The 27,346-nt window shown below is 55.2% G+C and overlaps 1 protein-coding gene across 4 annotated transcripts; it reads left to right on the top strand.

Annotated features, from left to right (window-relative positions):
• The first annotated feature begins 290 nt into the window (after positions 1-290).
• On the top strand, positions 291-26,551 carry ASMTL (acetylserotonin O-methyltransferase like). Of its 4 annotated transcripts, none has more exons than XM_032618794.1 (14): positions 291-488; positions 2,066-2,197; positions 3,291-3,338; positions 5,386-5,450; positions 6,198-6,259; positions 6,761-6,820; positions 7,716-7,824; positions 9,684-10,071; positions 12,844-13,006; positions 16,433-16,620; positions 18,196-18,313; positions 19,110-19,253; positions 22,471-22,593; positions 26,257-26,551. In XM_032618794.1, exons 1-14 carry the CDS (start codon positions 396-398, stop codon positions 26,457-26,459), a joined length of 1,896 nt encoding a protein of 631 aa, XP_032474685.1. In that variant the 5' UTR covers positions 291-395; the 3' UTR covers positions 26,460-26,551. The 4 variants fall into 4 exon arrangements, with proteins under 4 accessions (XP_032474685.1, XP_032474684.1, XP_032474687.1 ...); XM_032618793.1 differs by having other exon boundaries at positions 6,752-6,820; XM_032618796.1 differs by lacking the exon at positions 6,761-6,820 and having other exon boundaries at positions 9,684-9,897.
• The last annotated feature ends 795 nt before the right edge of the window (positions 26,552-27,346 follow it).

The raw sequence follows: 27,346 nt of genomic DNA, 5'->3' as shown, positions 1-27,346 counted from the left end.
TCCGGGTTCTGAGGACCTGGAGACCGCCCTCGCCCCAGGCCCCCAGCCCGCGCCCAGCTCGCGTCGCCGGCTGCAGGACGCGGACGGGGCGAGCGTGGGGGCGGGGCTTCGTGGGTGGGGCGGGGCTTCGTTCGGGGCCGGCAAGGAAGAGGTCCGGATGCGCTTCCTCCGAGGGGGGGCGGGCCCTGGGTGGGGCTTCGTGGCGGGGTGGTGGTGGTGGTGGTGGTGGTGGTGGTGAGGCCTGGGCGGAGCTCCAGTGGCCGGGGCGGGGCTTGGTTGGGGCGGAGCCGGGGCGGGGCCCGGGCCGCGGTGGTAGGCTCGCGTCGCTGGGCGCGCGGCCTGGGGCGTGCGGTTCCAGGCGCGGAGTCGAGCTAGGGTCGGGTCGCGGCGGCACCATGGTGCTGTGCCCGGTGATCGGGAAGCTGCAGCACAAGCGCGTGGTGTTGGCCAGCGCCTCCCCGCGCCGCCAGGAGATCCTCAGCAACGCGGTGAGCGGCCTGGGCCTGGCCTGGGCCGGGGTCTGCAGGGCCGGGGTCTGGGGCGGGCCTAGTGACCCGGGCCTAGTCACCAGGGGCCTAGTGGCCCGGGGGCTAGTGACCAGGACTTAGCTGGGGGCGGGGTGGTGTCTGCAGGGCTGGGGCCTAGTAACTGGGAGTGTCCAGTGATGGGGGGGCAGGGTCTAGTGGCTGGAGACAAGTGACCGAGGGTCCTAGTGACCTGGGCTTAGTGGGGGGCGGGGGCACGGGGGTCGGTTGATCTGCAGGGTCGGGGCCTAGTGACTGGGGGCGCCTAGTGTGTGGGGGTGTGTGCAGGCCGGGGCTTCATGATGGGGCCTCATGACAGGGTCTGAGGTCCAGAGTCTGCAGGGCCGGGGCCTAGTGACTGGGGGTCTGGGGTCTCTGCAAGGCTGGGGCCTTGAGGGAACCAGGGGGCAGGACCCTAGTGACCGTGGTCCAGGCCTGTGGGCCGGGGGGAAGGAGGAGTCTACCTGATCTGGGGGCCAGCGTCTTCCAGCCAGGGCCTGGAGACCTGGTGCCCTGCCGGGCGGGGTCTGTGGGGCTTCAGGACAAGGCCAGGTCTGTGGGCCTGAGCCGAGTCTGTCCAGGAGCCGGGAGGGAGGGAGGGAGGGAGGAGGGAGGGAGGAAGCGGACAGAGGCTCCAGCGGAGGCTTGGTCTTGATGGGGAGGCCCTGCCTGGGGGGCGGAGTGGGCTGGGGTAGGGGTAGGGTTAGGTGCCGAGTAAGGGGTGCTGCCTGTACCTCCAGGAGGAGGACGGGCGGGTGCTGTGCTGTTTGGCGTGGGAGGGTAGGGGAGAGGGGAGTGGAGGGGGCCCTGGCAGGACATGGGCGGGGAGAGGGTCGGTAGGTGCAGAGTGAGGGGTGCCGGCTGGGGTAGTACAGAGCCAAGGGGGGCTCACAGTGTGGTCCAGGGGGACCTGGGGGTGCGGGAGGTCCGTGATGGAGGGAAGAGTGCTGGGATGCAGGGAAGGTAAGAGCCAGCTGGGTGCTCCGCGGGGTTCCCCATGGGGATGGGAGTTTTATCCTCTGTGGGCAAGACCCGCAATCCTGTCCCCATCCCACTCTGGATGTCGCTGTGTCCATGACCTGCCTTCCACAGGGGCTGCAGGGGCTGCCTGGTCACAGGTGTTAGGGGACCAAGTTAAAGCAACCATATTCACCCTCGCGCAGCCCTAATTAGTGGCATTTTTGTGGCATTTCCTGCAGGCGGTGTCATTTCAGCAGTTTGACCTCTGTGGAGGCAAAGCCTTTGGGACTCTCTGGGAGCCCTTTGACCCCTCGGGGCTGCAGGCCCCAGCATCGCAATCAATACAGCCCTGCTGGCCTCTGTGTGTGCAGAGGTCTTCCCGCCAGCGCCCCCGGGTCCTCTGCAAGTCCCGCACCCCCTGCGGCCGGGGGCTGGCGCTGGGTCAGCATCCGATGCCTAGACCAGATAGTCAGGGAAGGTGGGCTGCGCGGGGAAAGGCCAGTTCCTGCAGAGCCTGCACATCCGTCAGCATCCTCACGTTCCTCCCATAAACCCTCCCGACCCCTTCTGTCCTGTTTCAGGGCCTCAGGTTCGAGGTGGTCCCTTCCAGGTTCAAGGAGAAGCTGCATAAGGCCTCATTCGCGACTCCGTACGCATACGCGGTGGAAACGGCCAAGCAGAAGGCCCTGGAGGTGGCCGGCAGGATGCACCAGGCGAGGGCTCCTGCTTCTGCTTCTTCCTGGGTCTCCGGCTAGGAAGGCATCTTCAGGTTTTAAACATACGTGTTATAGATTAAGTGCAGTCAGTCTCACGTCTCTACGGCTGAGGGTCCTCGTGTTGAACACTGCTGTAATTTATGTGATAGTATCATTTGTAGAACGTAGCTTACCTCTTACTATGCTAGGATGTGACATACTATTGCAGTTCATATCGTAGTATCATTTATGATAAAGAATTGATCTACCTGATCTATTACTAGGTGTTACGACGTCATATGCTATTGTAACTAATATAATAGCATCATTTATGATATAGAATTAATGTAGTTTATCTCTTACTAAGTGTTACTATATAATATATTATGATATTTAATATAACAGCGTCATTTATGGTACAGAAATAACCTAGCTTATCTATTACTGTTACTATATAATATACTATGGTATTTAGTATAACAACGTCATTTATGATATAGAAACAATACAGCCTCTGCATTACTATGAGTGTTGCTGTATAATATATCATTGCAATTAACATAACAGTATGACTTACGATATAGAATTAACTATAGAATAAATGTATCTTATCTATTATTAGGTCTTATTATATAATATACTCTTGTAATTAATGTAACAGTATCATTTATGATATGGAATTAATGTAGCTTATCTATTGCTGTGTGTTACTATATAATGTACTAATTAATATAATAGTGTCATTTATGATACAGAATTAAAGTAGCTTACCTGTTACTATGTGTTATAATAATACCTAATGGCAGTTAACATATATGACCCATATATTCAAGTTAATGCTGTAAGAAGTACTGGTACAAATAAATGAACATTGATGGACTGATTTCCGGCCGTGGCAAGGTTAGAATTTAAGTGCAGCCGGAGCAGAAGGTTGTGTGCAGGTTTCCAATGAGTGTCTTGGGGTCACGTCTTCCTTGCTTGGTGTGTCGAGGACACTGAAATCTTGCTTTCCAAAGTGAGACTGGATTCGCAAGTAAGCAGCGATGCTGTGTCACGTGCGTCATGGCATGAAAACGTGTCCTTTCTAAAGCTGAGTCTGGATTTCTTGCAGAAGGACCTGCGGGCCCCTGACGTTGTCATCGGAGCAGACACCATCGTGGTGAGTCTGCTTTCTGGCTCTCCGTGTGGCGGGCACGTCCTTGGGAACCGAAATCAAGGCCTCGGCAAGGCTGGTGCTTTCTGGAAGACCTAAGGGAGGATCCGTCCCAGGCCTCTCTCTCTCTCTCTCCCCTCCCCCGGCTTCTGGTGGTTTGCCTGAAATCCCGGGCATCCCTGGGCTTGTGGCTGCATCCCTCCCACCTCTGCCTCCGTCTTCACATGCCTTCTCCTCTGTGTCCCAGTTTCCTTCTTCTTATAAGGACACCAGTCATCATGGATTAGGGCCCACCTACTGCGGTACGACCTCATCTTAAATTTTCTTACATCTGTAAAGACCCTATTACCAAATAATGTCCTGTTCACAGGGCCGGGCATCAGGACCTCAGCATGTGTTTTGGAGGGAAACGGTTCTCGCTAAGATAGGGGTTTTGGCCACTGAGGGTTGGACTTTTTGGTGGGAGGTCACAGTGATCGGTACGGTAGCTCTGCCATGCTGGTGACAGCCCTCTGTCTGAGACCCTCGCTGGCCTGATGGCAGGCATCTCCCAGGGATGCTGGGCCTCATTGCTAGGGTACCATCATGGTCTCCAGGCAGGCATCTCCCAGGGATGCTGGGCCTCATTGCTAGGGTACCATCATGGTCTCCAGGCGAGGGACCACCTGTTTGAAAGAGTCTGGAGTTACTGTGTGGAACAGGGAACTCTATTCAATATCTTGTAATAACCTGTAATGGAAACGGATCTGAAATACATATATGTACATATATATATATATATGTATACGTATAACTGAACCACTTTGCTGTATACCTGAAACTTACACAATGTTGTAAATCAGCTGTAAAGAGTCCAGGGTCGGAAAATGCCAGATGGGGTGATCCCAGGGTCTGCCTTGCCCTCAGCGTGGCATTTGTTTCTGTGCAGCCCAGGTGGATGAGACCTACCTGTGTGCAGGTGAGAATCAGACATCGTTTCTGGTTCATGGTTAAGGCTGCATGGAAGTAAAAGAGTGAACGGTGCAGTTTCTTCAAAATGTTAATCGAAGAATTACTATATGACCCAGCAGTTGTGTTATGGGCTGAATTGTGTCCCCCAACCCAATTCCTATATTGAAGTCCTAGTGCCCAGGACCTCAGAACATGACTGTATTTGGAGATAGAGTCTTTAAAGAGGGGATGAAGGTAAAATGAGGTCACTAGGGTGGGTTCTGATCCCACAGGACTGGGGTACTTATAAGAAGGGGGGATCAGGACACAGACACACACAGAGGGACGACCCTTTGAGGACACAGGGAGGAGACTGCCGTCTACACGCCCAGGAGAGAGGCCTCAGGAGGGACCAGCCCTGCCGCCACCTGGATCTCAGTTTCCAGCCTCCAGGACTGGGAGAAATAATGTCTGCGTTTAAGCTGCCCCGTCTGTACTGCTCTCGGGCAGCACCAGCTAAGACATCTACGCTTAGGTATATGCCCCAAAGAATTGAAAATAGGTGTTCAGACAAATATTTGTACGTGAATGTTCATAGCATTATTCGCAACAGCCAAAAGGTGTGAACAACCCAGATATCCCCCCCTTTGATGGACGGATGGGGTCCATCCACCCACTAGAATATGACTCAGCCGTGAAAAGGAGTGAAGCTGTGACACAGGCTACAGCGTGGATGGACCTTGAACACAGGATGTTGAGTGAGAGAAGCGGACACAGAAGGACACACAGTGTGTGATTCCATTGACAGGAAACGTCCAGAACAGGCAAATCCACAGAGACAGAGAGCGGGTTGGGGTGTCAGGGGCTGGGGAGGGAGGTGGGGAGTGACAGCTCATGGGGATCGAGTGTTCCAGATGATGAAAAAGTTCTGGAACTCAACAGCGGTCCTCGCCCAACCCTGGAAATGTACCACACACTTTAGTTCAAAATGGTGAAATTCATGCTATACACATCTCTCCTGCTTTAAAAAAATTAAAAATGTGAATCTAAACAGTGGACGGTGCCGCTTGCAGACCAGCCCAGGGAGTGGAAAATGACGCTTTCCCTCCCGTTTCTCTTGCAGGCGGTGGGAGCGATGATCCTGGAGAAGCCTGTGGACAAGCAGGACGCCTACCGCATGCTGTCAAGGTGGGTGGGCCTTGGCCGTCCTACGGGGAAGTAGCCCTGCATCCGACAGAGCCTGGGCCCGGTGGAGGGGCCGGGCTTCCTCGGGGTGGGCTGTGGGTGTCCGTGCATCACCTCCCCCGTCTCCCACCGGCAGCCCCTCCAGGTCCAGGTCCGAGGATGGGCCGGTGCCCTCCAACGTCCGCTGCGCTGGCTTCGCCCTAACGGGCTTGTCCGGGAGCCCCGTGTCTGCCCCTCCTCACTTTCCTCATCCTGACTCCCCGGGCCTTGTCGCCCCAGGAGCCCAGTGCCCCCGAGCTCCCGCCATGGGAAGCAGGCCCTGTCCCTCTCAGCGTCCCGGAACCCTGCCCCCGGGCGGGAGTGGGAAGCCACACCACTGCCCACCTTCAGGGTCTCTTCCTGGCTCAGCACCCCCGCGTGTTTTCGCCCAAGAGAGCGAAGGGACCCGAGAAAGAGCCGCTGAGAGCTGCCAGGACCCGGGTCCTCCCGGCATGGCCGGAGACTCCTGTCGGGACCCAGGTGCTCCATCCTCGCATCCCGGGAGACGGCCCGGCCATCCCCCAGCCCCCACTCCGAGGGCACTGAGCGCCCTCTTGCCTGGACCTGCGCGCTTGCTGCGGGAAGGTTTCCCCGGAGGCCGCGTGGCCAGGGCCGGCGGGTGGACCAGGGGCTCGCGCCCGGTGGTGGCAGGGATGGCGCTGTCTCGGACACCCCACACGGTCGCCTGCTGGGCCCCGTCGTGTCTTGCAGGCTGAACGGGAAGGAGCACAGTGTGTTCACGGGCGTGGCCATCGTCCACTGCTGCAGCAAAGGTACCACGGCCACCTCCGTCCCCGTCCCCCCCCCCCGCCCCCCCGGAGTCGGGCGTCGTGAAGGGAGCCTGGGGTCCTTGGGGACCCGGGTCCACGGGGGTGGCTCTGTCTTTGCTCCCCGTGACCCCGCCTTCTCGTCCTGCCTGGGAACGTCAGGGTCCCATGGGGAAATCCTGGGGTGCACCCTGAGCGCCCGATGGAGACCGTGCTGGGGGGCGGGGGCCGTCATAAAAGCCCGTCCAATGCGACCGGCCCAGATGCTTTCTTTGAGGTTTTTGGTCTGGAAGGTGGAGGAGTTTGGCCCCTGTTGGTGAGGGTTTTCTCTGTGTGTTTTGGCCGAGCCATGTGGCTTGTGGGGTCTTAGTTCTCCGACCGGGATCAAACCCGTACCCCCTGCAGTGGAAGCGCAGAGTCCTAACCACTGGGCCGCCGGGGAGGTCCCGATGGGCTTTTTTTTTTTTTAATGCACAATTTTTTAAAGCTGCTTAAAAGATATTTCAGGTCCAGGAAGGACCCTGAGGCTGACTTTGAGCTCTTGGGCTCCCCGAGCACATCCCACAGGTGGGTGACCGCGCACCTGTCTGATAATTAGTGATTGGGTTACTCTTACCTTCTTGGTCTGTCCTGGACTTTAACCTGTGCTCTTTGGGGAGAAAGCACTTGCTGGACAGTGTGGTTCCTTTCCCTGGGGCTTGAGACCATAGGTATCCATCCTCCCCCATCCTGGACACCAGACGTCTGAGGTCAAGGTGTCCCAGGGCCGCGCTCCCTCCAGAGGCTCCAGGGGAGGGTCCTTCTTGCCTCTTCCAGCTTCTGGGGCTCCAGGCATCCCTGGACTCGTGGCCGCCTCCCTCCCATCTCTGCCTCTGTCTTCACGGGGCTTCTCCTCTGTGCCTGTGTCCCTCCTCTTCTGTCTCTTAGAAGGACCCTGTCATTGGGTATAGGGCCACCCTCCTCCAGGAGGACCTCATCTCAGACCCTTTGTTCCATCACATCTGCAGAGACCCTGTTTCCTAATAAGGTCCTGTTCTGAGGTTTTCAGAGGGTGTGACGTTTGGGGGCACCGTTCACGCCAGGACGGCTGGTGTGGAGAGCCCTCACAAGTGGCCGCCATGCATAGCTGCCGTACTGTGTGCCTGGGGCCTTTCCAGCCCCCACAGCCGAAAGCCTCGTGTAGACCTGTGGTAACTCTACTCCACGACTCAGCACAGAAACCAGAGGCCCGTGTCATCCGGCTCCGCAGGCTGCAGCTTCTTCTCCTGCTTTCGCCAATTCTGTTGCCCTCTTTTCTGTTTTATTCTTTCTCTTCTCCCTTGTCTAAAAGGAACCGTTAACGACCGTGTGTGAATTCTACGCAAAGCTCAGGCCCACTCCCCCCAAAGGCAGCGGCTAGAACCTGGGGACGCGGGGGCCTGGCGCCGGCCACGTACCCTCACTGCGGGGTCCTTCCTTGCAGACGGCCGGCTGGACACGGAGGTCTCGGAGTTCTACGAGGAGACCACGGTGAAGTTCTCAGAGCTGTCAGAGGAGCTGCTGTGGGAGTACATCAACAGCGGAGAGCCCATGTGAGTCTCTGTTGGGAGCTGCGGTGCCGAGTCCCCGCTGTGGGCGGCGGACACACCGGGCGCGAGGCTCAGCCTGTGTTGGGGGCCAGGGCTCCTGACGAGCCCGGTGCCCCGGTGCCTGGAAGGTGCTGGAAGGATGCCTTCCTGGGGGTCCCCGTCCCGTGGATGCTCCTACAGCACAGCCGGCCCTCCCAGGGCGCCACGCCCGCTCCCATGATGGTGGGGCAGCTGGGGCCGGTCCCTGGAGGGCAGAGGTCACCATGACCCCGATGTCACTGGCCGCCCCAAAGCGCGCCGGTCCGGGCAGCAGTCTTCTCAAGGTCACGGAGGCTCAGCTCGTTCTGCAGCCTCGCTGGCTTCGCTCCCCACCCCCGCCGGGGCTGGGCTCGGCGCCAGCTGGTGGCTGCTGGCCTCGCCACGGGTCTGACGGTGCCCCGGGGACCAGCCTCCCCATGTATCTTCAGGAAGCGGCTCACTCAGGGTGCTCGCGAGGGGCCGGGCACTGACAGCCGTGGGGAGGTGAGCGCAGAAGCCCTGGGCTCCTGAGACCAAGGGTCCGAGCGTGTGTTCTGCTGGTTAAAGCCGGTCTCAGGCCTGTTCAAGGTAAAGGCGGGGGAGAAGAGTCTCCCTGGGGTAGGGATCTTGTGGAAGCAGCCCCAGCAAAGGAACTCCCCGACCGCCTTGTCCTTCTGGCGGGCGTGGCAGCCCCCACTGCAGGGTAGTGAGGGGTGTGCTGTGCGCCCGGCCCCGTTCTCACCATCTTCTGTGATGATGAGCCCTCACAGGAGCCTCAGATCTGGGGCATCCTAGTCTGCTTGGGGTCCTAAGAAAGCGCTACAGGCAGGGAGCTTGTAAACAAGAGACTTATTTCTCACCGTCCTGGAGGCTGGAGGTCTGAGATCCTGGTGAGGCCAGATTTAGCGTCTGGTGAGGCTGCTTCCTGGTTCATAGATGGTGACTCCTCGCTGTGTCCTCGCCTGGAGGAAGGGGCCAGGGAGCCCCCTGGGGTCTCTTTTAGAAGGACACTAATCCCATCCACGGGGGCTGCACCCTCATGACCTCATCACCTCCCCGAGGTCCCACCTCCTGACACCATCGCGTTGTGGGTTAGGATTCCGCAGGGCGCCGGGCTCTGGGTGGTGACGGCTGTCAAGAGCGGAGCTGCTGGGTATCGGGGTGTCTGATCAGGACAACACACCAAAACGAGAGGCAGGGTCAGACCAAGAGGCCGAACCAGAGGGCGTGCCAGCTCCCCCATCCCCTTTCCCCCAGGAGAGGGCCCGGGCGAGGGTTGGGGGGTGAGCGCAGGCGTGAGGACCATGGGGGTAGGTTCACTGCTGGGGGGGTGCCCAGATCACTGCCCCTGTCGCTTTATGGACCCGTGTCTGGCACAGCGGGAGAGGCGGGGGAGTCAGGGCGGAGGGAGGGGCTTCACGGGCCCCTCTTCCCCCGTAAGGAGGTCTCAGCAGTGGCGCCTGGGGAAGACCTGGGCCGAGGACCCACATGAATGGACATCCGAGGGACGGGGATGCAGGTGGCAGGAGAGTACGGCCGGGGGCCTGGGTCCTTGACAGCAATCCCCCTCCCCTCAGAGAGCCTGCTGGTGGCCATGCGCCAGGCCTGGGGTGGGGGGCAGCTTCCTGAGTGGCCGCCAGGTGCCCCTCATCACGCCCCAGGGGCGGGACCGAGGGGTCACTTGGGATCTGGGCCCGGACGCCCCAGTGCACAGCCACCCGGGTCCAAGGTTGGCGGGTTCCCCTGCAGGGGTCCTGGCTGCAGGTCTGCTGACCCCAGGAAGGTCAACGTCGCTGCCATCTTCTCTACCCTCCTTCCCTCCCCGCTGTGGTTCCCCACCCCAGGGACAAGGCTGGCGGCTACGGGATCCAGGCGCTGGGCGGGATGCTGGTGGAGTACGTGCACGGGGACTTCCTCAATGTCGTGGGCTTCCCCCTGAACCACTTCTGCAAGGAGCTGGCACGGCTGTACTACCCGCCCCGCCCCGAGGACCTGCGGCGCGTCAGGCACGACTCCATCCCCGCCGTCGACACCTTCGAGAACCTGAGTGACTCGGAGGCAGGTGGCTCAGACCCAGGTCAGAGCGCCAAGGGCGGCCGTGGTGGCGAGCAGGTGGACGGAGACCGGTCACAGGCTCCGCGCACGCTGGATGCAGCCCTTAACGGGGCGGAGAGCCGGCCCCCGTTCCCCACAGGCCTCCTGGAGCTGATGGATGGCTTCAAAGCATCCAAGGTACTTGTGTGATTCATGACCACATGACCCCAACACAGGGGAGCCCAAAACCGCAGGCATCCATCCTCCCCCATCCCGGGGACCACAGCTCAAGGTGTCCCGGGGCTGTGCTCCCTCCAGAGGGTTCCGGGGAGGGTCCTTCCCGCCTCTTCCAGCTTCTGGGGGCTCCAGGCGTCGCTGGGCTCGTGGCCACCTCCCTCCCGTCTCTGCCTCTGTCTTCCCGGGGCTTCTCCTCTGTGTCTGTGTCTCTCCTCTTCTGTGTCTTAGAAGGACCCTGTCATTGGATGTAGGGCCACCCTCCTCCAGGAGGAACTCATCTCAGACCCTTCACTGCATCACCTCTGCAGAGACCCTGTTTCCACATAAGGCCTCATTCCCATATTTTGGGGGTCAGGGCATGCACATATCCTTTTGGGGCCACCGTTGAGCCCATAACTGTGGTCTGTGCCTGGAGGGGGCAGGGCGGGGTCTGTGCGGGTGTTTGAAGGTAAGCAGGCCTCACGTGACCCCAGCGGGGGGCCACATTATGTCCCCAGCCCAGGGAGGTGGGGCTGGAATGCCGGCCGTGCGGCCGCCTCTGGGACCCTGCAGCCCTGCTGGCTGGGCAGCAGGTGGATTGTGGCCCCCAGGACGCCAGCTGCCTGCAGGGCAGACCAGGTCAGTGTGTGTGTCCTCGTCGTCCTGTGGCCTCTGGATCTCGGGCAGCCGTCCCAGCCAGAGGGTGTCCTGGGCAGGGGAGGGGGCAGTGCTGGGCCAGCTCGATGCTTCCTGGAACCACCAGGTACCTTTGACCACAGGTTGCCCTGTGCCCACGTGCAGGTGCTTCAGGGAAGCCCCAGGCCCGGGGCCCGATGGGAAGTGGGTTGGGCAGCGTCCCAGCCAGCTGGCGTCCACCATCTCCCTGGCTCTTGTGGACGCACTTGTGCACCCACCCAGCTGTGACACGTGGCCCGGCCCTCCCCCTTCCCCACCAGGCCCTCTCCTGCAGCTCTGGGCTCCTGGGGGTTGGAGCAGGGGGCGGCCTTGCTCGCGCTGGGGCCCCTCAGGGGTAGCCTCAGTGGCTCGTGGAGAGACAGGACACTGGCTGGGGAAGGACCGGGGGCCTGACCTTCCCCCCCTCCACCCCGGCCACCTTCCTGTCACCTCCTCCTCAGGAGAGGGGACCTGTGTGCCTAGGACGGAGGTGGTTATGCTGCGTTGTAGGTCAGATTCTCTGATCCACCTGGAGATGCTGGCGCAGACAGCGCTGCTGCAGCCCGTCAGGCTGGCGCTCGGTGGAGTTGTGCTGTGCTTGCACGGTCTGTCGCTCTAGCATCCATCCATCCATCCGTCTGTCCATTTCATCTGTCTGTCATCTATATCATCAATCTATATATACTGTCATTATTGTCTGTCAGCGTACCTGTCATCTGTCCATCCGTCCTCTGATCTAGGTATAATCTATGTCCGTCGTCTATGTATGTCTATCGTTTACCTATATCTATTGTTACTATCACCTGTCTGCCTTCTGTCCATCCATTCATACATCCGTCTCCCTACCTATCATTTATCTCTCCACCAATGTATCAATCATCTATCCAGCTATGTATCATCTGTGTCCATCTATATCTATCTATACGTATCATTATATATATATATATCATTATCCATCTTCTCTGTATCCACCAATAATCTAGCTATCATTTACCTATCTGTATCTATCTGTTATCTGTATTTATCTATCTACATCATCGATGTGTGCATACCTATGGTTATCTATCTATATAACTATCATCTGTCTACCCATCCCTCTACTTATCTGTGTATAATTTATATTTATTGTCTCTCTGTAGCTGTTGTTATCATCTGTCTTCTCTCCATTGTTCATCATCCATTTTCCTACCATTTGTCTGTCTGTCTCTGTTTATCTATTTATCTATCATCTGTCTATCCACCTGCTTATCTGTCACGTCTGTCTGTCTATCGTCTGTGTCTATTATTATTCCTATCTATATATCCACCCATTTATTTATCATCTCTGTCTATCTGTATATATCATCTACATGTCTATTATTATCACCTGCCTACCTGTCTATCCCTCCATCCACCCATTTACCTATCTATCACCTGTCCGTATCTGTCACCTATCTACATACCTCCCCATCTGTCCATCCACCCTCGTGTGACACGCGTCTCCTTACAAAGGTCTCCCAATGGCTGACCATGCCGACCAAGCCGACCAAGCCGGGGTCTGCTGGGGGTCTTGGAGCAAGTGTCACCCACCCCCCGCCCCAGATCAGTCATGGTAGTTCTGGACGCAGCTCAGGGAGAGCCCTTTCCCGAAGTGCCCCTTTACTCGTCCCTGGAGGTGTCTGCGTTACGACGAGGTGAGAGTTCCAGGGAGGTTTACGGTGTCACGTGAGGGTGTGTCCTGAGCAGCGTGGAGCGTCCGTGTCCTGCGCAGAGGCCCCGTCTCCACGTGGTGTCATCCTGAGGTCCTGGGACTTGGGGCGTCGACGTAGGAACCTTGGGGGGACACCACACAGCCCCTGACAGCAGCGCTTTGGTCTTTCTCCGCTTGGACAGTTTCTCTGCTTGGTGTTCGTCGACTTGGTCTTACCTGGAGCAAACCTTGTACAACCTGGAGCCTAAACCCACTCGCCTCTGCAGAAGTTTCCCTTGATGAGCTCGATGTTTTTGACCATCCTGCCGTCCCTCTTTGGAGTCCCTGGGAATAAAGAGCAACTGATAAGTCACGTTGTACGTCTAACTGTAACTGTTCTTCACGGACAGGTCCTGTTCACGGCTTGCAAGCTCAAACTGTTTGATGTGTTAAAAGACCAAGGCCCCCTGCAGGCCGTGGATGTCGCCCGCAAACTCAGCACCTGCGCGGGCAGGACTGAGCAGCTGCTGGATGTGTGCGCGGCCCTGGGTTTACTGGAGAAGACGCACAGAGGTGAGGGGCTTCCTGGGTGTCTTTCCAGCAACTGTGCCTGCGAGACCAAGTCACCAGGTGACAGTGGCTTCTGAGCCGAGGCAGGGAGGACAGACCATGCGTCATCCCTGTGCCCCAAGAATGCCCCAGAGGGTCAGCAGAGGATGGGTGGAAGGAGGAAACGCGCGCGCATGCGTGTGTGCGTGCGTGTGTGGTGTGTTAGGAGACAGGCTTCTTTATGGGCTCAGAGGGCCTATATCAGCCACGGTTCTCGAGAGAAACAGCCCATAGGGTTTGTATGTGTGCACAGCATAGATACCAGTTTATTCTTACTTATTTGTTTAGATAGGCAGACAGATGAGGTGGATGGATGGATAGATAGATATCGATTGATAATAGGGATGATAGATAGGTACGTGGATGGATAGCTAGATGATAGATAAACAGATGATACGTGGATGGGTGAATGGACAAATAGGTAATAGATGGGTGGGTGGATAAATGACGGCTAGATAGATTGTTTGGTTGATAGGTGGGTGCATGGATATGTAGATAGATAAGCAGATAGATGGATGAAGAGGTAGAGGATAGAAAGATAGCTAGGTTGATAGGTGATCCATAAATAGAGAACAGGTGGATGGATAAACAAATGGATGGATAGATAATAGGATAAGTAGATGGATAGATGATAGGTAAATAGATGATGGATGGATGGGTGGGTGGATAAATAGGTAGTAGATTGATAGATCAATAGATATAAATTGATAATAGAGATGAGAGATAATAGATGGGTGTATAGACAAATGATAGATAAATAGATGGGTGGATGGATAGATAATGGATGAATAGACAGATGATAAAAAGATAGATACTAGATACAGATACATACATAGATACACAAATGCGAGATGGTAAGTAAGTAAATAGATACATAGATGGATACATGATGACGAAGACAGATGATTAATAGATGAGAGAGATACATGTAGATGATTGATGGGTCATAGATGCATAGGTACATAGATAGTTTGATTGATAGGTGGATACTTAGGTATGTAAATAGATAAGTAGATGGATGAACAGGTAGATGATAGAAAGATAGATAGATAATAGAATAGGTATGATGGAGGCATAGATCAATTATAGATGATAGATGATAGAAAGATAGATAGATAGATGATAGAAAATACATGATAGATGGAGGGATGGATGAATAGATAATAGATGGGTGGATGGATAAATGGTAGATGAGTAGAGAGATGATAAAAAGATAGATACTAGATATAGATACATACATAGATACATACACAAATGCTAGATGGTAAGTAAATAAATAGATACATGGATACATGGTGAAGACAGATGATTAATAGATGAGAGAGATACATGTAGATGATTGATAGGTCATAGATGCATAGGTACATAGATAGTTTGATTGATAGGTGGATACTTAGGTATGTAAATAGATAAGTAGATGGATGAACAGGTAGATGATAGATAGATAATAGAATAGATATGATGGATTGGATAGATAATAGAATAGATATGATGGAGGCATAGATCAATGATAGATAGATGATAGAAAATACATGATAGATGGAGGGATGGATGAATAGATAATAGATGGGTGGATGGATAAATGGTAGATGAATAGAGAGATGATAAAAAGATAAATGATCGCTATATAGATACATGTATACGTGCACAGGTGATAGATGGTAAATGAATAGGTGGATGGTAGATGGATGAATAGGTGATGTTGAAGATCGATGATTACTAGATGAGAGAGATACATGTAGGTGACTGATAGGTAATAGATGGATAGGTAGATACGTAGATAGAAAGACAGATAAAACGAAGTAGACGACATATGTGGTACATGGACGGATGAAGGGTGACGGTGTGGGTTTGCTGGGTGCACAGAGCTCTCGAGGGTGTTCTCAGAGCAGAGGGTGCTACGGGTGGTCCTTGAGCAGATGGAGAGAGGCAGGGGCTCAGAAGACCCCAGAGCAGGAGACACAGCATCCCTTCTGTGGTGAGCAGGGAAGCAGGGTGCTGGCAGAAGCCCCCCAGAGCCACCCCTCATACGAGAGGCGGACAAGTACACGCTAAAGATTTGGGTCGCGGGATGCAGAACATCCCCCCAGCCAGAGCATCTTAGTAATGTTCACCTCCATTTAAAAATATATATATATTTATTTATTACGTTTGGCTGCATTGGGTCTTTGTTGCTGCGTGCGGGCTTTCTCTAGTTGTGGCGAGCAGGGGCTACTCTTCATTGTGGTGTGCGGGCTTCTCATTGCGGTGGCTTCTCTCGGTGTGGAGCACAGGCTCTTGGCGCACGGGCTTCAGTAGTTGTGGTTCACGGGCTCAGTAGTTGTGGCTTGCGGGCTCTAGAGCACAGGCTCAGTAATCGTGGCACGTGGGCTCAGCAGTTGTGGCGCACGGGCTTAGTTGCTCCGCGGCATGTGGGATCTTCCCAGACCAGGGCTCGGACCCGTGTCCTCTGCATCGGCAGGCGGATTCTTAACCTCTGTGCCACCAGGGAAGCCCCTCTCCTCAACTGAAAATAATGACCAAATGTGGAGAAAGGGTCCAAGGTCCGGACTTCCAGTCCCTGCTACCTGGCAGACACCCTGCAGGGTCCTCAGCTGAGCCCTGCCAGCCGCTCCTGTACCTCTGCACGGGGCCTGGGGTGGGGCGGGCGGGGTGGGTGCTGCCCTTCAGAGGACCCCAGGCCTCAGAACTCAGAGCGCTCGGTCATTAGGGAACACTGCTCAGCGTCTGTGACAACCTAAATGGGAAAAGAATTTGAAAAAGCACAGATACGTGTCTACACGCAACTGAATCCCTCTGAGTGCACCTCAAACCAACAGGACATCGCTCACCAACTGTGCTCCAATAAAAATAAGACGTTTTTAAAAATATATATTTATATAATTAAAGATAATAGTCTTTAAAAAAAAAAACGTGTGAGGACTTCCCTGGCGGTTCAGTGGTTAAGGCTCCACGCTTCCACTGCAGGGGGCCCGGGTTCCACCGCTAACTAAGATCCTGCCTGCCGTGCGGTGCCGCCACAAAAAGGAAAAAAAGAAAATTAAGCAACAGTAAAAATTCAGTTTCCAAAACAAACAAACAAAGACAACATGTAAAGTGCCAAATGGGGCTTCCCTGGTGGCGCAGTGGTTAAGAATCCGTCTGCCGATGCAGGGGACACGGGTTCGAGCCCTGGTCCGGGAGGATCCCACACGCCGCGGAGCAGCTAAGCCCGTGCGCCACAACTATTGTGTGTGTTGCTTGAGGAAGAGCAACACCCTTGCGTCGTTCTCTGGGCCGCCTCTGGGCGTCCGTGCGCTTGGCACTTAGTCAGATAGACATCCTGATGACGCTGGGTGGTGGCTCACCCCGCGGTCAGCTGAGCCGTCACACAACGCCCCGTCCTTTCAGGTTACGGCAACACGGAGGTGGCGACCCTGCACCTAGTGTCAGACGGCGAACACTCTCTCCAGGGCCTGGCCGAGTACAATGACGCCCACGTCTGGGGCGTCTTCACACGCCTGGGCCTGGCCGTGCGGGAGGGGGCAGACCAGACCCGCGGGGCTCTGGGGGCGATGGAGGAGGAACGCCTGTCCCAGGTACTGTAACCCCCGTGTTCCTTTTCACGCCCCGTCTGTGCTGCGAAAGGACCAGTGGGCATGGAAACATCTCAGATTCTGGCCGATGTGGGAATCCCTGCGGGAGGCCGCCGTGGCGGGGAGGGTGCGGCTGGCTGGTCACAGCTCCTGAAAAGAGGGCTTTTCTAGGAAGGGGCTGCCTTGAATCAAGGCACCGTGTTTCCTACGTGGAGTTGCGTTGCACAGACTCCTGGTTCTTAGCTCAGCGCAGGGTGTGCAAAGGGCTTCCCGGCCCTTCCCCCGCCCCCTGGCACCCCCGACCCCTGTTCACCGTTGTGTGGGAGGGAAGGGGTCTCAGAGGGTCTTGGAGGGTCTTGGAAGATCTTGGGTGGTCTTGGAGGGCCTCGAGGGGTCGTAGAGGACAGTGTCCTGGGAGATGCTGAGGTCCCCAGGCCCGAAATCTGGGTGAAACGGCAGCAGCACCATCGTGGCCTCAGGCAACGAGTCCGGCCCCCTCGGGCCCCGGTCTGCACCCCCCGCCCCTTGGGATTTCAGCTGACTCCCTGCCCATCCCTCGCCTCCTGACCACCCTCAGGAGCCCTAAGAGTGTCAGGCCCAGGGCGGGTCCCCTGCGCGCTGGCCTCCTTCTCTGCCCCAGGGACTCATTCCCTCCCACCCGGGTGGGGCCCGAGCACACATGGACCCCACCGGGGAGCTGGGCAGGGAGCCCTGGTCTCTGTAAACGATCAGATCAGATCATCCTCAGTGAGGTGACAGCTGAGGGGGCAGGGGGTCGTTACCCCCTAAGTCCTCCTGGTTTGGTCCAGTGAGACCCGAGTGGGGAGTCGGCAGTCTCCCAGGAGGAGATCCCCTGCAAACTGGAAATCAGACCCAGAGAGTGCGCTGTGTCAGGGTGCAGTGGAGAGGCCCTCCTGGCAACGCTCCGGCCTCACCGCCTAGGTGGACACAGTTCAGACCCAGTGCCCCCTCCCACCCTCCTCTACCCAGGCCCCTCCCACCCTGCTCTACCCCGGACCCATCGCCGCCCTCCTCTACCCCGGACCCATCGCTGCCCTCCTCTACCCCGGACCCATACCCACCCTCCTCTACCCCAGGCCCCTCCCACCCTCCTCTACCCCGGACCCCTCCCACCCTGCTCTACCTAGGCCCCTCCCACCCTGCTCTACCCCGGACCCTCCCCGCCCTCCTCTACCCCAGGCCCCTCCCACCCTCCTCTACCCAGACCCCTCCCACCCTGCTCTACTCCAGAACCCTCCCACCCTGCTCTACCCCGGACCCTCCCCGCCCTCCTCTACCCCAGGCCCCTCCCACCCTCCTCTACCCAGACCCCTCCCACCCTGCTCTACCCAGGCTCCTCCCACCCTGCTCTACCCCCGGACCCCTCCCATCCTGCTCTATCCCGGACCCCTCCCACCCTCCTCTACCCCAGACCCCTCCCACCCTCCTCTACCCCAGACCCCTCTCCATGATCCCTGCTGAGCTCCCCACCCACACGAATGCCGGGTGGAACCTCATACCGGGTGCAGGACGGCCTGCGCTCCGGGTGGGTCTCCTCAGACCTGCTTCCACCACCAGAGCAAGGAGCTGACGCTGCAGTTCATGAGGGCCAAGCACAGCCTCAGCAAACTGACCGCCCACCACGTGGCCACGGCCTTCGACCTGTCCCGATTCGCCTCTGCCTGCGACCTGGGAGGTACACTCACCCCCCCACAGGAGTCGGGTGCAGAGGGCTACGTGCTTTTCTTCTTTTGTATTAAATCTAGGGCACCTTACCTGCTAATGAGACTTGCAGAATGGGTTTATCTCTACAAACCATCTGAGGACCTAAATATATCCAGGGTGGGTGCGGGGGCTTGGGCTGATATTCCCAAGTGCTAGGAGGTCCCGGGGATGGCCCAGGACCCCCACAGAGGTTATGGGACCCTTCCTGGTGGCTGCCAAGTAGGGGAGGGGCTGTGGAGCCCGTCTGCTGCCATTGCGTCAGGTCTAATTATGCCACACACACCCTCCACCCCATCCCAACCAATCCTTTCCCCAGGACAGTGGATGGAGGAGGAGTAGTTGCCCTGTCCAAGGGGTGTAGTGGGATTGGTGTCCAGGAGGGCTCCTGAGCTGCCAGCTTGCGTTTCCCCACCCTCTGCACACCTGTCCTCCTGGTGGTCCAGAGTGGCTGCTGTGGCACCAGCCATTGCGTCTGCATTCCTGCAGCAGAAAGGGGCAGGGAAGAGTACGACTCCCTAGAGCTTTGCTGCCAGGATTCCCCACGAGTCTGTGCCCACCCTACTCACCTGCTCTGGGCCAGCACCCGCCCACGAGGCCCTGACTTTGAGACACCAGTGATCTCCCCACTGGCTGACCTCATTTCAGGGCACAAGCCTCAGGCCGCATCTGAGAGCATCGTTTTGGTTTTGCCAGAGTTGAACTCTGGAGACACTCCAAGGGTTTCACACATGCCAGGAGGGTCCAGAATCTGCCTTTGCTTCTCGCAGGCTGCACGGGCATCCTGGCCCGCGAGCTCGCCCAGGAGTACCCGCGTCTGCAGGTGACGGTGTTTGACCTCCCAGAGGTCACTGAGCTCTCTGGGGGCTTTCAGCGTGGCGGACGACAGACAGAGCGGATCCGCTTTGTGCCAGGTTAGCGTGGTTTCGTGTCCACCAGGTGTCAGCATTTGGGTGACCTTATTTATCTCGTAGGCAGAGCGGGTGTGTGTGTGTGTGTGTGTCTGTATGTGTCGGTATACGTGTGTCTGTGTCTGTGTGTGTATCCATCTTTCTCTGTGTTTCTGTCTGTATGTCTGAGTGTACATTTCTGTTTGTGTGTTTCTGTGTCTGTGGGTATGTATCTGGGTCTGTGTGTATGTATGTGTATATATGCACATTTCTGTGTGTTTCTGTGTCTGTTTGTGTGTATCTGTGTACATGTATATATATGTATCCGTGTGTCTGTGTGTAGCTCTGTCTTTGTGTGTCCGTGTATGTATCCATGTCCCTGTGTCTGAATGTTTGTATCTGTGCATCTGTGTATCTGTGTGTGTCTCAGTGTCTCTGTGTGTCTGTATGTGTCTTATATCCATGTTTCTGTGTCTGTGTGTGCATATATACTGGTGTATCTGTGTGTCTGTGTGTGTCTCAGTGTCTCTGTGTGTCTGTGTGTCTCTATACATGTATGTATCTGTGTGTCGATGTGTTTGTATATGCGTATGTGTCTGTGTGTGTGCGTGTATCTCAGTGCGTGTTTGCACATCTGCACACAGGGGCGCAAACCCTGAGAACAGGAGTTTGAAGTTCTCAGCGAGGGGAGTAGCCGGGCGGGAGGGCAGGTGGGGATGGGCACGGGCAAGATCGGCGTCTGCAGATGTCGACCAGCGACCCAGGCCTCACAGGGGAGTGACACGGGGGCTACAGCAGGAGGGCCTTGGGGTGGATGTGAGGAAGGACTTCCTGGCGGGACCGGATTGAAAGGAAACTCTTGGCATCTGGTGACTCATCCACACTGCGGCCCGGCCTGAGGGTGGATGTGCTAGACAGGCCTGTGCCCCACGACCACCTGATACTTTCCTACTTAAAAAAAAAAGAGCCAGTCACCCTGCTGTCACCCTGCTGTGGACTGAATTGTGTCCCCAAGTGCCTATGTTAAAGCCCCACCCCCAGTGTGACTCTTATCTGAAGGTAATTAAGGTGAAGGAGGTCACAAGGGTGGAGTCCTAATCCAGCAAGACTGCGTCCTTAGAAGGGACACCAGGAACATCTATCTATGTATCTATCATTTATCCATCGTCTATCTATCTGTGTATGTACCGTTTGTCTATCATCTATCCATCCATCCTCTATCTTTGTATGTATGGTTTATCTATCTCTTTATCATCTATCCATCCATCCACTTATTTGTCTATCAGTGTATCTATCCATATCTATCCATCTATCATCTATCTATGTATGTATCATTTATCTGTCATCTATCCATCCATCATCTATCTGTGTATCGTTTATCTATCATCTATCCATCCATCCACTTAGTCATTTATCAGTGTATCTATCTGTCCATCCATATCTATTTATCCGTCTATCCATCCAACTATTATCTATGTATGTATCATTTGTCTGTCTGTCCGTCCATCATCTATCTACCTGTGTATCGTTTATCTATCATCTATCCATCCACTTATTCACCTATCGGTGTATCTATCTGTCCATCCATATCTATCTATCCATCCATCTGTCATCTATCTGTCTGTCCGTGCATTATATCTACCATCTAGCTATCTATCCATCCATTCGTCCATTTATTCATCTATCATCTATGTAACTATCAATGTAGCTATCTATCCATCTGTCATATCTATCTTTTATCTACCTGTCTTTATATCACTCACCTATCACTTATCTATATATCTGTCATCTATTATTTACCATCTATGCATCCATCCACCTATCATTTATGTCCTATCCTATTTATCTATCTAATATCTATTATCTGTCTATATCATGCATGTATCCATCCATCATATCTATTCTATTATTTATCATCTATTTATCTATCACGTCTATATCTATCTCTCCATCCATCATATCTATTATCAATCTATGTATCATCTGTGGATCTATCATTTATCTATTATCTATCTATTCAATATTTATCGATCTATCAATCATTTGTCTGCCTCTCTGTCTTTATATCAATCATTTATCTATCATCTATTTACCTCTCTCTCTATTATTTATCATCTATCTTTCCGTCCATCCATTCACCTACCATTTATCTGTTCTTTCTATGTATGTATGATGTATCTATCATCTATCTCTGCCCACTGTGAGGACACAGCGAGTAGGCCACTACCTACAAGCCAAGCAGAGTGTCCTCCGCAGGAACTGACCCTGCCAACACCTTGATCTCGGATGTCCAACCTCCAGACCATGAGAAATCAACGTGCGTTGTTGAAGCCCCTGTCGGTGGGACTTTGTTGCTTCTGCCTGAGCTGACAGAGACACACCTCAAAGCTTCAAATCTAGGAGCAGCACGATGGAAGCTGTGCTACTGATTCACCATGTATAGGAAAGAGAACCACGAGAGCAAAAGAAAAAGAAGTGCATGTTGCCCATCTCTGTGCAGCTGTCTGGGGCCACCCGGTGTAGACTTGTCTGCACCCCCGTGTTGACTCTCCCTTGATGCCAATTCGAAGTGTTTTCTTTCTTTCTTGTTTTGTTTTGTGTGTGTAAATGTGAGCTACATCTAACCCTTTGTGGAACGAGGCAGGGTTAGGAGTAACAAATAGCAAAGGTGTCTGTGTCCACAGTTACAGATACACATTTGGTAGATGCAGGGACAAATGACCCCAAACTGGGGGCCTAACATGACCCGAATCCATCCTCCTTCAGTTCTGGAGACCAGACCTCTGAGGTCGAGGTGTCCCAGGGCCGCGCTCCCTCCAGAGGCTCCAGGGAAGGGTCCTTCCCGCCTCTTCCAGCTTCTGGGGGCTCCAGGCGTCCCTGGGCTTGTGGCTGCCTCGTTCCCGTCTCTGCCTCCGTCTTCACGGGGCTTCTCCTCTGTGTCTGTGTCTCTCCTCTTCTGTGTCTTAGAAGGACCCTGTCATTGGATGTAGGGCCACCCTCATCCAGGAGGACCTCATCTCAGACCCTTCCCTTCATTTCATCTGCAAAGACCCTATTTCTAGAGGGCCTGTCCCCAGGTCAGCCCTTGAACGTCTCTTCCTTGGAGAACACAGATCTCCCCACAGCAGGCAGCGTCTCTTTTGGTTTCATCCCTTGTAGAACGTGGTGCAACTCCTTTCCGTCGGGTGCAGGACCAGTTCCTGTGGCCCTAACGGTTCAATGCCATTTGTTTTTAAACCAGGTGACATTTTCAAAGACAGCCTCCCGGAAGCAGATCTGTACGTCCTTTCCAGAATTCTGCAGGACTGGCCGGATGACAAACTCCACAAGCTACTGAGCCGGATCTCAAGCAGCTGCAAACCAGGTGAGACCACATCATGTACTTGCCTTTTTTAACACATAAAGACAGTTTCCTATTTTTAAAAAAAGCGTACATTTTATAGAGGAAGCTCCCTGTCCTCCAGCCCGCTGTCTGGTGCTCAGTTTACCGGCTCCCTGAGGACGTACCTGATTCTCGGGTGTCAGTGATGCGTTTCGGAACTTTATGGCGCCAGCGTCTGGGGCTTGGGCTTGTGGACGCCCCCCCCCCCCCCACCCTAGCCGTGTCCCTCCCCGGGCCCCGCCGGACTCAGGGTCTCCCTCCTCCGATGATGATTTTCCGGGCTGCTCTGTGGTACCCAGCCTTTCCCCACGGCGCTCGGGGCCAACCTGGGTCATCGGGCTCGTGGAGTCGAGGGCACCAAGCCGCCCGGGCCCCTCCCTGGGTCCCCACGTCCAGCGGCGCAAGACGAGCTCTCTTTCCACGTCCTGCGACCCCGGCGTCTCCCGGGGCACCTCCACTGCCTCTTCTGTGCGGTTATGAAACAAAATATTCCACAATCCGGGGTCATCTTCAACACCCAAATGCCCCTCCTGTTCTCCACCTCTCAGGAAAACGACCCCCATTCCCGATCTTTTATTTGGGACAAAAACCAGAGTGAGGGTCGAGTCCATGCAGGCGGTGTCTGCAGGAAGTCACCACGTGGCAGCCGTCCTGGGGCCCCGTCTCCTATAGCCGTGACCTGTTCCCAGGACCCGTACGGTTCAGTACGACTGCAGCCCCTCCCCTGGGGTCTGAGCCCTGCAAGCTGTGACGAGCACCTCCATCTGGGGTACCCAAAGGGCTGTTTCTTTTTTTTTTTTTAGTTAGATTTATTTATTCTTTTTTTAGAGTATAGTTGCTGTACAATGTTGTGTGAGTTTCTTCTGTACAGCAAAGTGAATCAGTTGTATGTATACATACATCCCCTCTTTTATTTTATTTAACTTTATATTTTTGGCTGCGTCATGAGGCACGTGGGATCCTAGCTCCCCATCCAGGGATCAAACCCACACCCCCTGCATTGGAAGCGTGGAGTCCTAACCACTGGACCGCCAGGGAAATGCCTAGGAAAATATTAATAAAAGCGTGGAAGGCTAAGTAAATTTTTTAAACGAGCCAGTTTTAGTCCCCCAAACGACAGTGTAGTTAAGGCATTCTTGTTGGTCCCTGTAGCATGATGACGAGGGTCCCCCCCCCCAAATTCACGTCCACCTAGAATATTATTTGGAAGCAGGGTCTTTGCTGATGTGATGAAGTGAAGGGTCTGACATGAGGTCTTCCTGGATGAGGGTGGCCCTAAATCCAATGACAGGGTCCTTCCAAGAGACAGAAGAGCAGAGACACAGACACAGAGGAGAAGCCCCAGCAAGACAGAGGCAGAGACGGGAGGGAGGCGGCCACAAGCCCAGGGACGCCTGGAGCCCCCAGAAGCTGGAAGAGGCGGGAAGGACCCTTCCCTGGAGCCTCTGGAGGGAGCGCGGCCCTGGGACACCTTGACCTCAGACGTCTGGTCTCCAGGACTGGGGGAGGGTGGTCTGTGGTTTTAAGTAGTTTGTTCCGGCCGCCCCAGGACACCCACGCAGCCCGTGAGATGCAGGTTTTCGTGTGGCCACAGGGGCATCACACGGACATTCGGGGTACCCTGCCCAAGAACGTGGCCCCAGGAGGGCCGGTTCCTGTTTGCTCCCTGCTGTGCCCCAGCCCGAGAACAGAGTCCCCACATAATGGATGGAACACAGTTGAGAAGGAAGGAATCACAAAACAGGGGTACCCCCGGGGGCGAGGAAGGGCCGGGAGATGTGAGAGCTGGATTCTCACCCGCCTCAGAGACAGGCACTGAACCTGGGGACAGTCAGTTCCAAGTTGCCTTTATACTGCGAAGGGTTTTTGGGGGCGGGGGTGGGGGGGTGGGCATGGGTGTGTTGCAGCTTAGACCTGCTGGCTAGAACCGCTTGTTAAATGTTCAGCACTCCTGCCAGCCAGCTCATACCAAGCTGTCAGCGTGAAATTGGCAGTGGAGGAAATCCTTAGAGCTCAGAAATTGGCAGGCACGGGGAACCAGGGCTTCCCTCCACCCCCGTAGCTGGGATTGCAAAGGTTGCCTGCACCCTGGGGACCGTGGGGGTCACAGATAAGGATTGAGCGTGACCTCCTGGGAATTCCCTGGCGGTCCAGTGGTTAGGAGTCTGCGCTTTCAGTGCCGAGGGCGCGGGTTCAACCGCTGGTCAGGGAACTAAGATCCTGCCAGCTGCACGGCAAGGCCAAAAAAAAAAAAAAAACCCCTCAATATAGGGCTTTTGGAGCCGCTGAGTTAATAAACCCGTGTATCCATGAGTCTGAAAAACATAAAAACTGACAGAATGAGCACACCATATGATCCCTTTTTTTTTTTTTTTTTTTTTTTTGCGGTACGCGGGCCTCTCACTGTCGTGGCCTCTCCCGCCGCGGAGCTCAGGCTCCGGACGCGCAGGCTCAGCGGCCATGGCTCACGGGCCCAGCCGCCCTGCAGCATGTGAGATCTTCCCAGACCGGGGCACGAACCCGCGTCCCCTGCGTCGGCAGGCGGACTCTCATCCACTGCGCCACCAGGGAAGCCCGATCCCAATTCTTTTTATTGAAGTATAGCTGCTGTACAATGTTATATAAGTTACAGGTGTACAGTATAGTAATTCACCATGGTTAAAGGTTACACTCCATTTATCGTTATTATAAAATATGGACTCTCTCCCCTGTGCTGTACCATACATCCTTGCAGCTGATTTTATACCTAATAGTGTGGAGCTATGATCCCAGTTTTGTTAACTTCATGTTTACTTAAATGCCTAGAACCCAAATGAGATTTTGCACCAAAATTCTCCCAGTTACCGTTACCGGCAAGCAGAGCTGGGGCTCGTGTGCCGCCACCTGCTTTGTGTCTTTTCTCAGGGTCTCCCCCGGTAACCCAAACAAAAGGAAGAAGCAAGCGTGAGCTACCTCCTGCCCCTCTGCTTTCTGTCCCAAGGCTTATCTTCTCCCGGCTTGGTTCCCCCTTCTTCACAAGCACTTCTGAAAATACATACACAGAGAGCTGGACAGATACAGGTGTGTGTACACACACACACATGCATACTTTCTGCTTCTCAAGGCTCTCATGTAGGTTGTTCCCACCAACAGTGCAGCTCCACATATAAACACCACTCTATATGAAATAGAGAACCAACAAGGACCTACTGTACGGCACAGGGAACTCTGCTCCAGTATGTTGGAATAACCTATAATTGAAGAGAATAGAAAGAGTATATATTTATATACATACATGTATAACGGAATCACTTGCCTGTACACCTAAAACTAACACAACGTTGCAAATCAAGTGTAATTCAAAAAAAAAAAAAGATAATCTCGCTGAACCAATTAAATGTCAGAAAAAAAAAATCGTGCTCCTGGCACCCTCGTGGCCGGTGCCATCCCTGTGCCACGCAGGTCCGCCAGGGACACTGCTGCCAGGGAAGTCCCGGTGCAGTTCATTATGGCATCAGGGAGGCTGCAGCTGTGTCCCTACATTCAGAATCCCTGCCGTCCACGTCTTCCTGCAGCGAATCCCTTCAGTGGGGAGCCCGGGGCACCCGCAGCCTGGGTCCTGAGACTCTTCCCCCACCCTGTCTCTCTCTGTCTCTGGCTCCCCAGGCGGTGGCCTCCTGGTGGCTGAAGCGGCGGCAGAGGAGGAGGGGGCGTCGCGGAGCCCCCGGCTGCGGACCCTGAGCGCCGGGCAGCCCCGGAGCGCCGACGAGCACCGGCGCCTTCTGCAGCGACACGGCTTCCGGGACGTGCGGGTGGCGCGCGCGGGGGACCTGCTGTGCGTGGTCCTGGGCACCCGAGCTGCGCCCTGAGGGTCACCGGGAACCCGGCGGGCCCAGCACCCGGGAGTGAAAGGTCCCTGGAGAGCAGGTGTCACCGGACACATTAAAGGGGGCGGAAAGCACGGCTGTCTCCGCGCATCTGTGACGCGCCCGGGTGGTGGGATGCGCGGGCGGGGGGGACCCCGGGGCCGGCGAGGGATGCGCGGGCCAGGCCAGGTCCCCAGGTGATGTCAGCATCTCCCTCGCTCCCTCTTAGCTGGTAACTAGATCTTGGCGCATCTAGACCCTACTTCCCAGTGTTTCACTCCTATTTTCAGTGCGTTTGTCCTCTGCTCTCCCGGCCGCGTGCACCTTCTCTTACCTTCAGGGCGGCAGAACCTACCTCTGCCCCCGTCCATGGTGAAACCGCGTACAGGAGCTCACGCGGTGGGAGGTTTATGGGGTCAAGATGCTTGTTTACTTCAAACGTCCTCCAGGTACCTGGGTGAGGCTAAGTGTCTCTTCTCTTAATGACTAGGCGAGTACAGTGGTGACTGCGTAGCAATGTATACGTTGTCTGTTACGTGTACACCATTATTGTTAGAAAAAAATGCCCCAAATGTCAGATGGGGTCCTTTCAAACAGGCCCCGTGTGAGTGTTGACATTCACCTGTGCTTTCCAGCTAAAACCACCACAGACTCTAAGATACATAACTTCCAAGAATAGAGACGTATGTATAATTTTCTAGGTGTAAGGATATATTTTAGGGGCTTCCCTGGTGGCGCAGTGGTTAAGAATCCGCCTGTCAACACAGGGGACACGGGTTCGAGCCCTGGTCCGGGAAGATCCCACATGCCAGGGAGCAACTAAGCCTGTACACCGCAGATACTGAGCCTGCGCTCTAGAGCCCGTGAGCCACAACCACTGAGCCCGTGTG

Source organism: Phocoena sinus, chromosome X (assembly GCF_008692025.1).
Source record: "Phocoena sinus isolate mPhoSin1 chromosome X, mPhoSin1.pri, whole genome shotgun sequence".
NCBI lineage: Eukaryota > Metazoa > Chordata > Mammalia > Artiodactyla > Phocoenidae > Phocoena > Phocoena sinus.
Note: the sequence above shows the minus strand (reverse complement) of the source record. Positions and strands in the feature narration are given on the sequence as shown.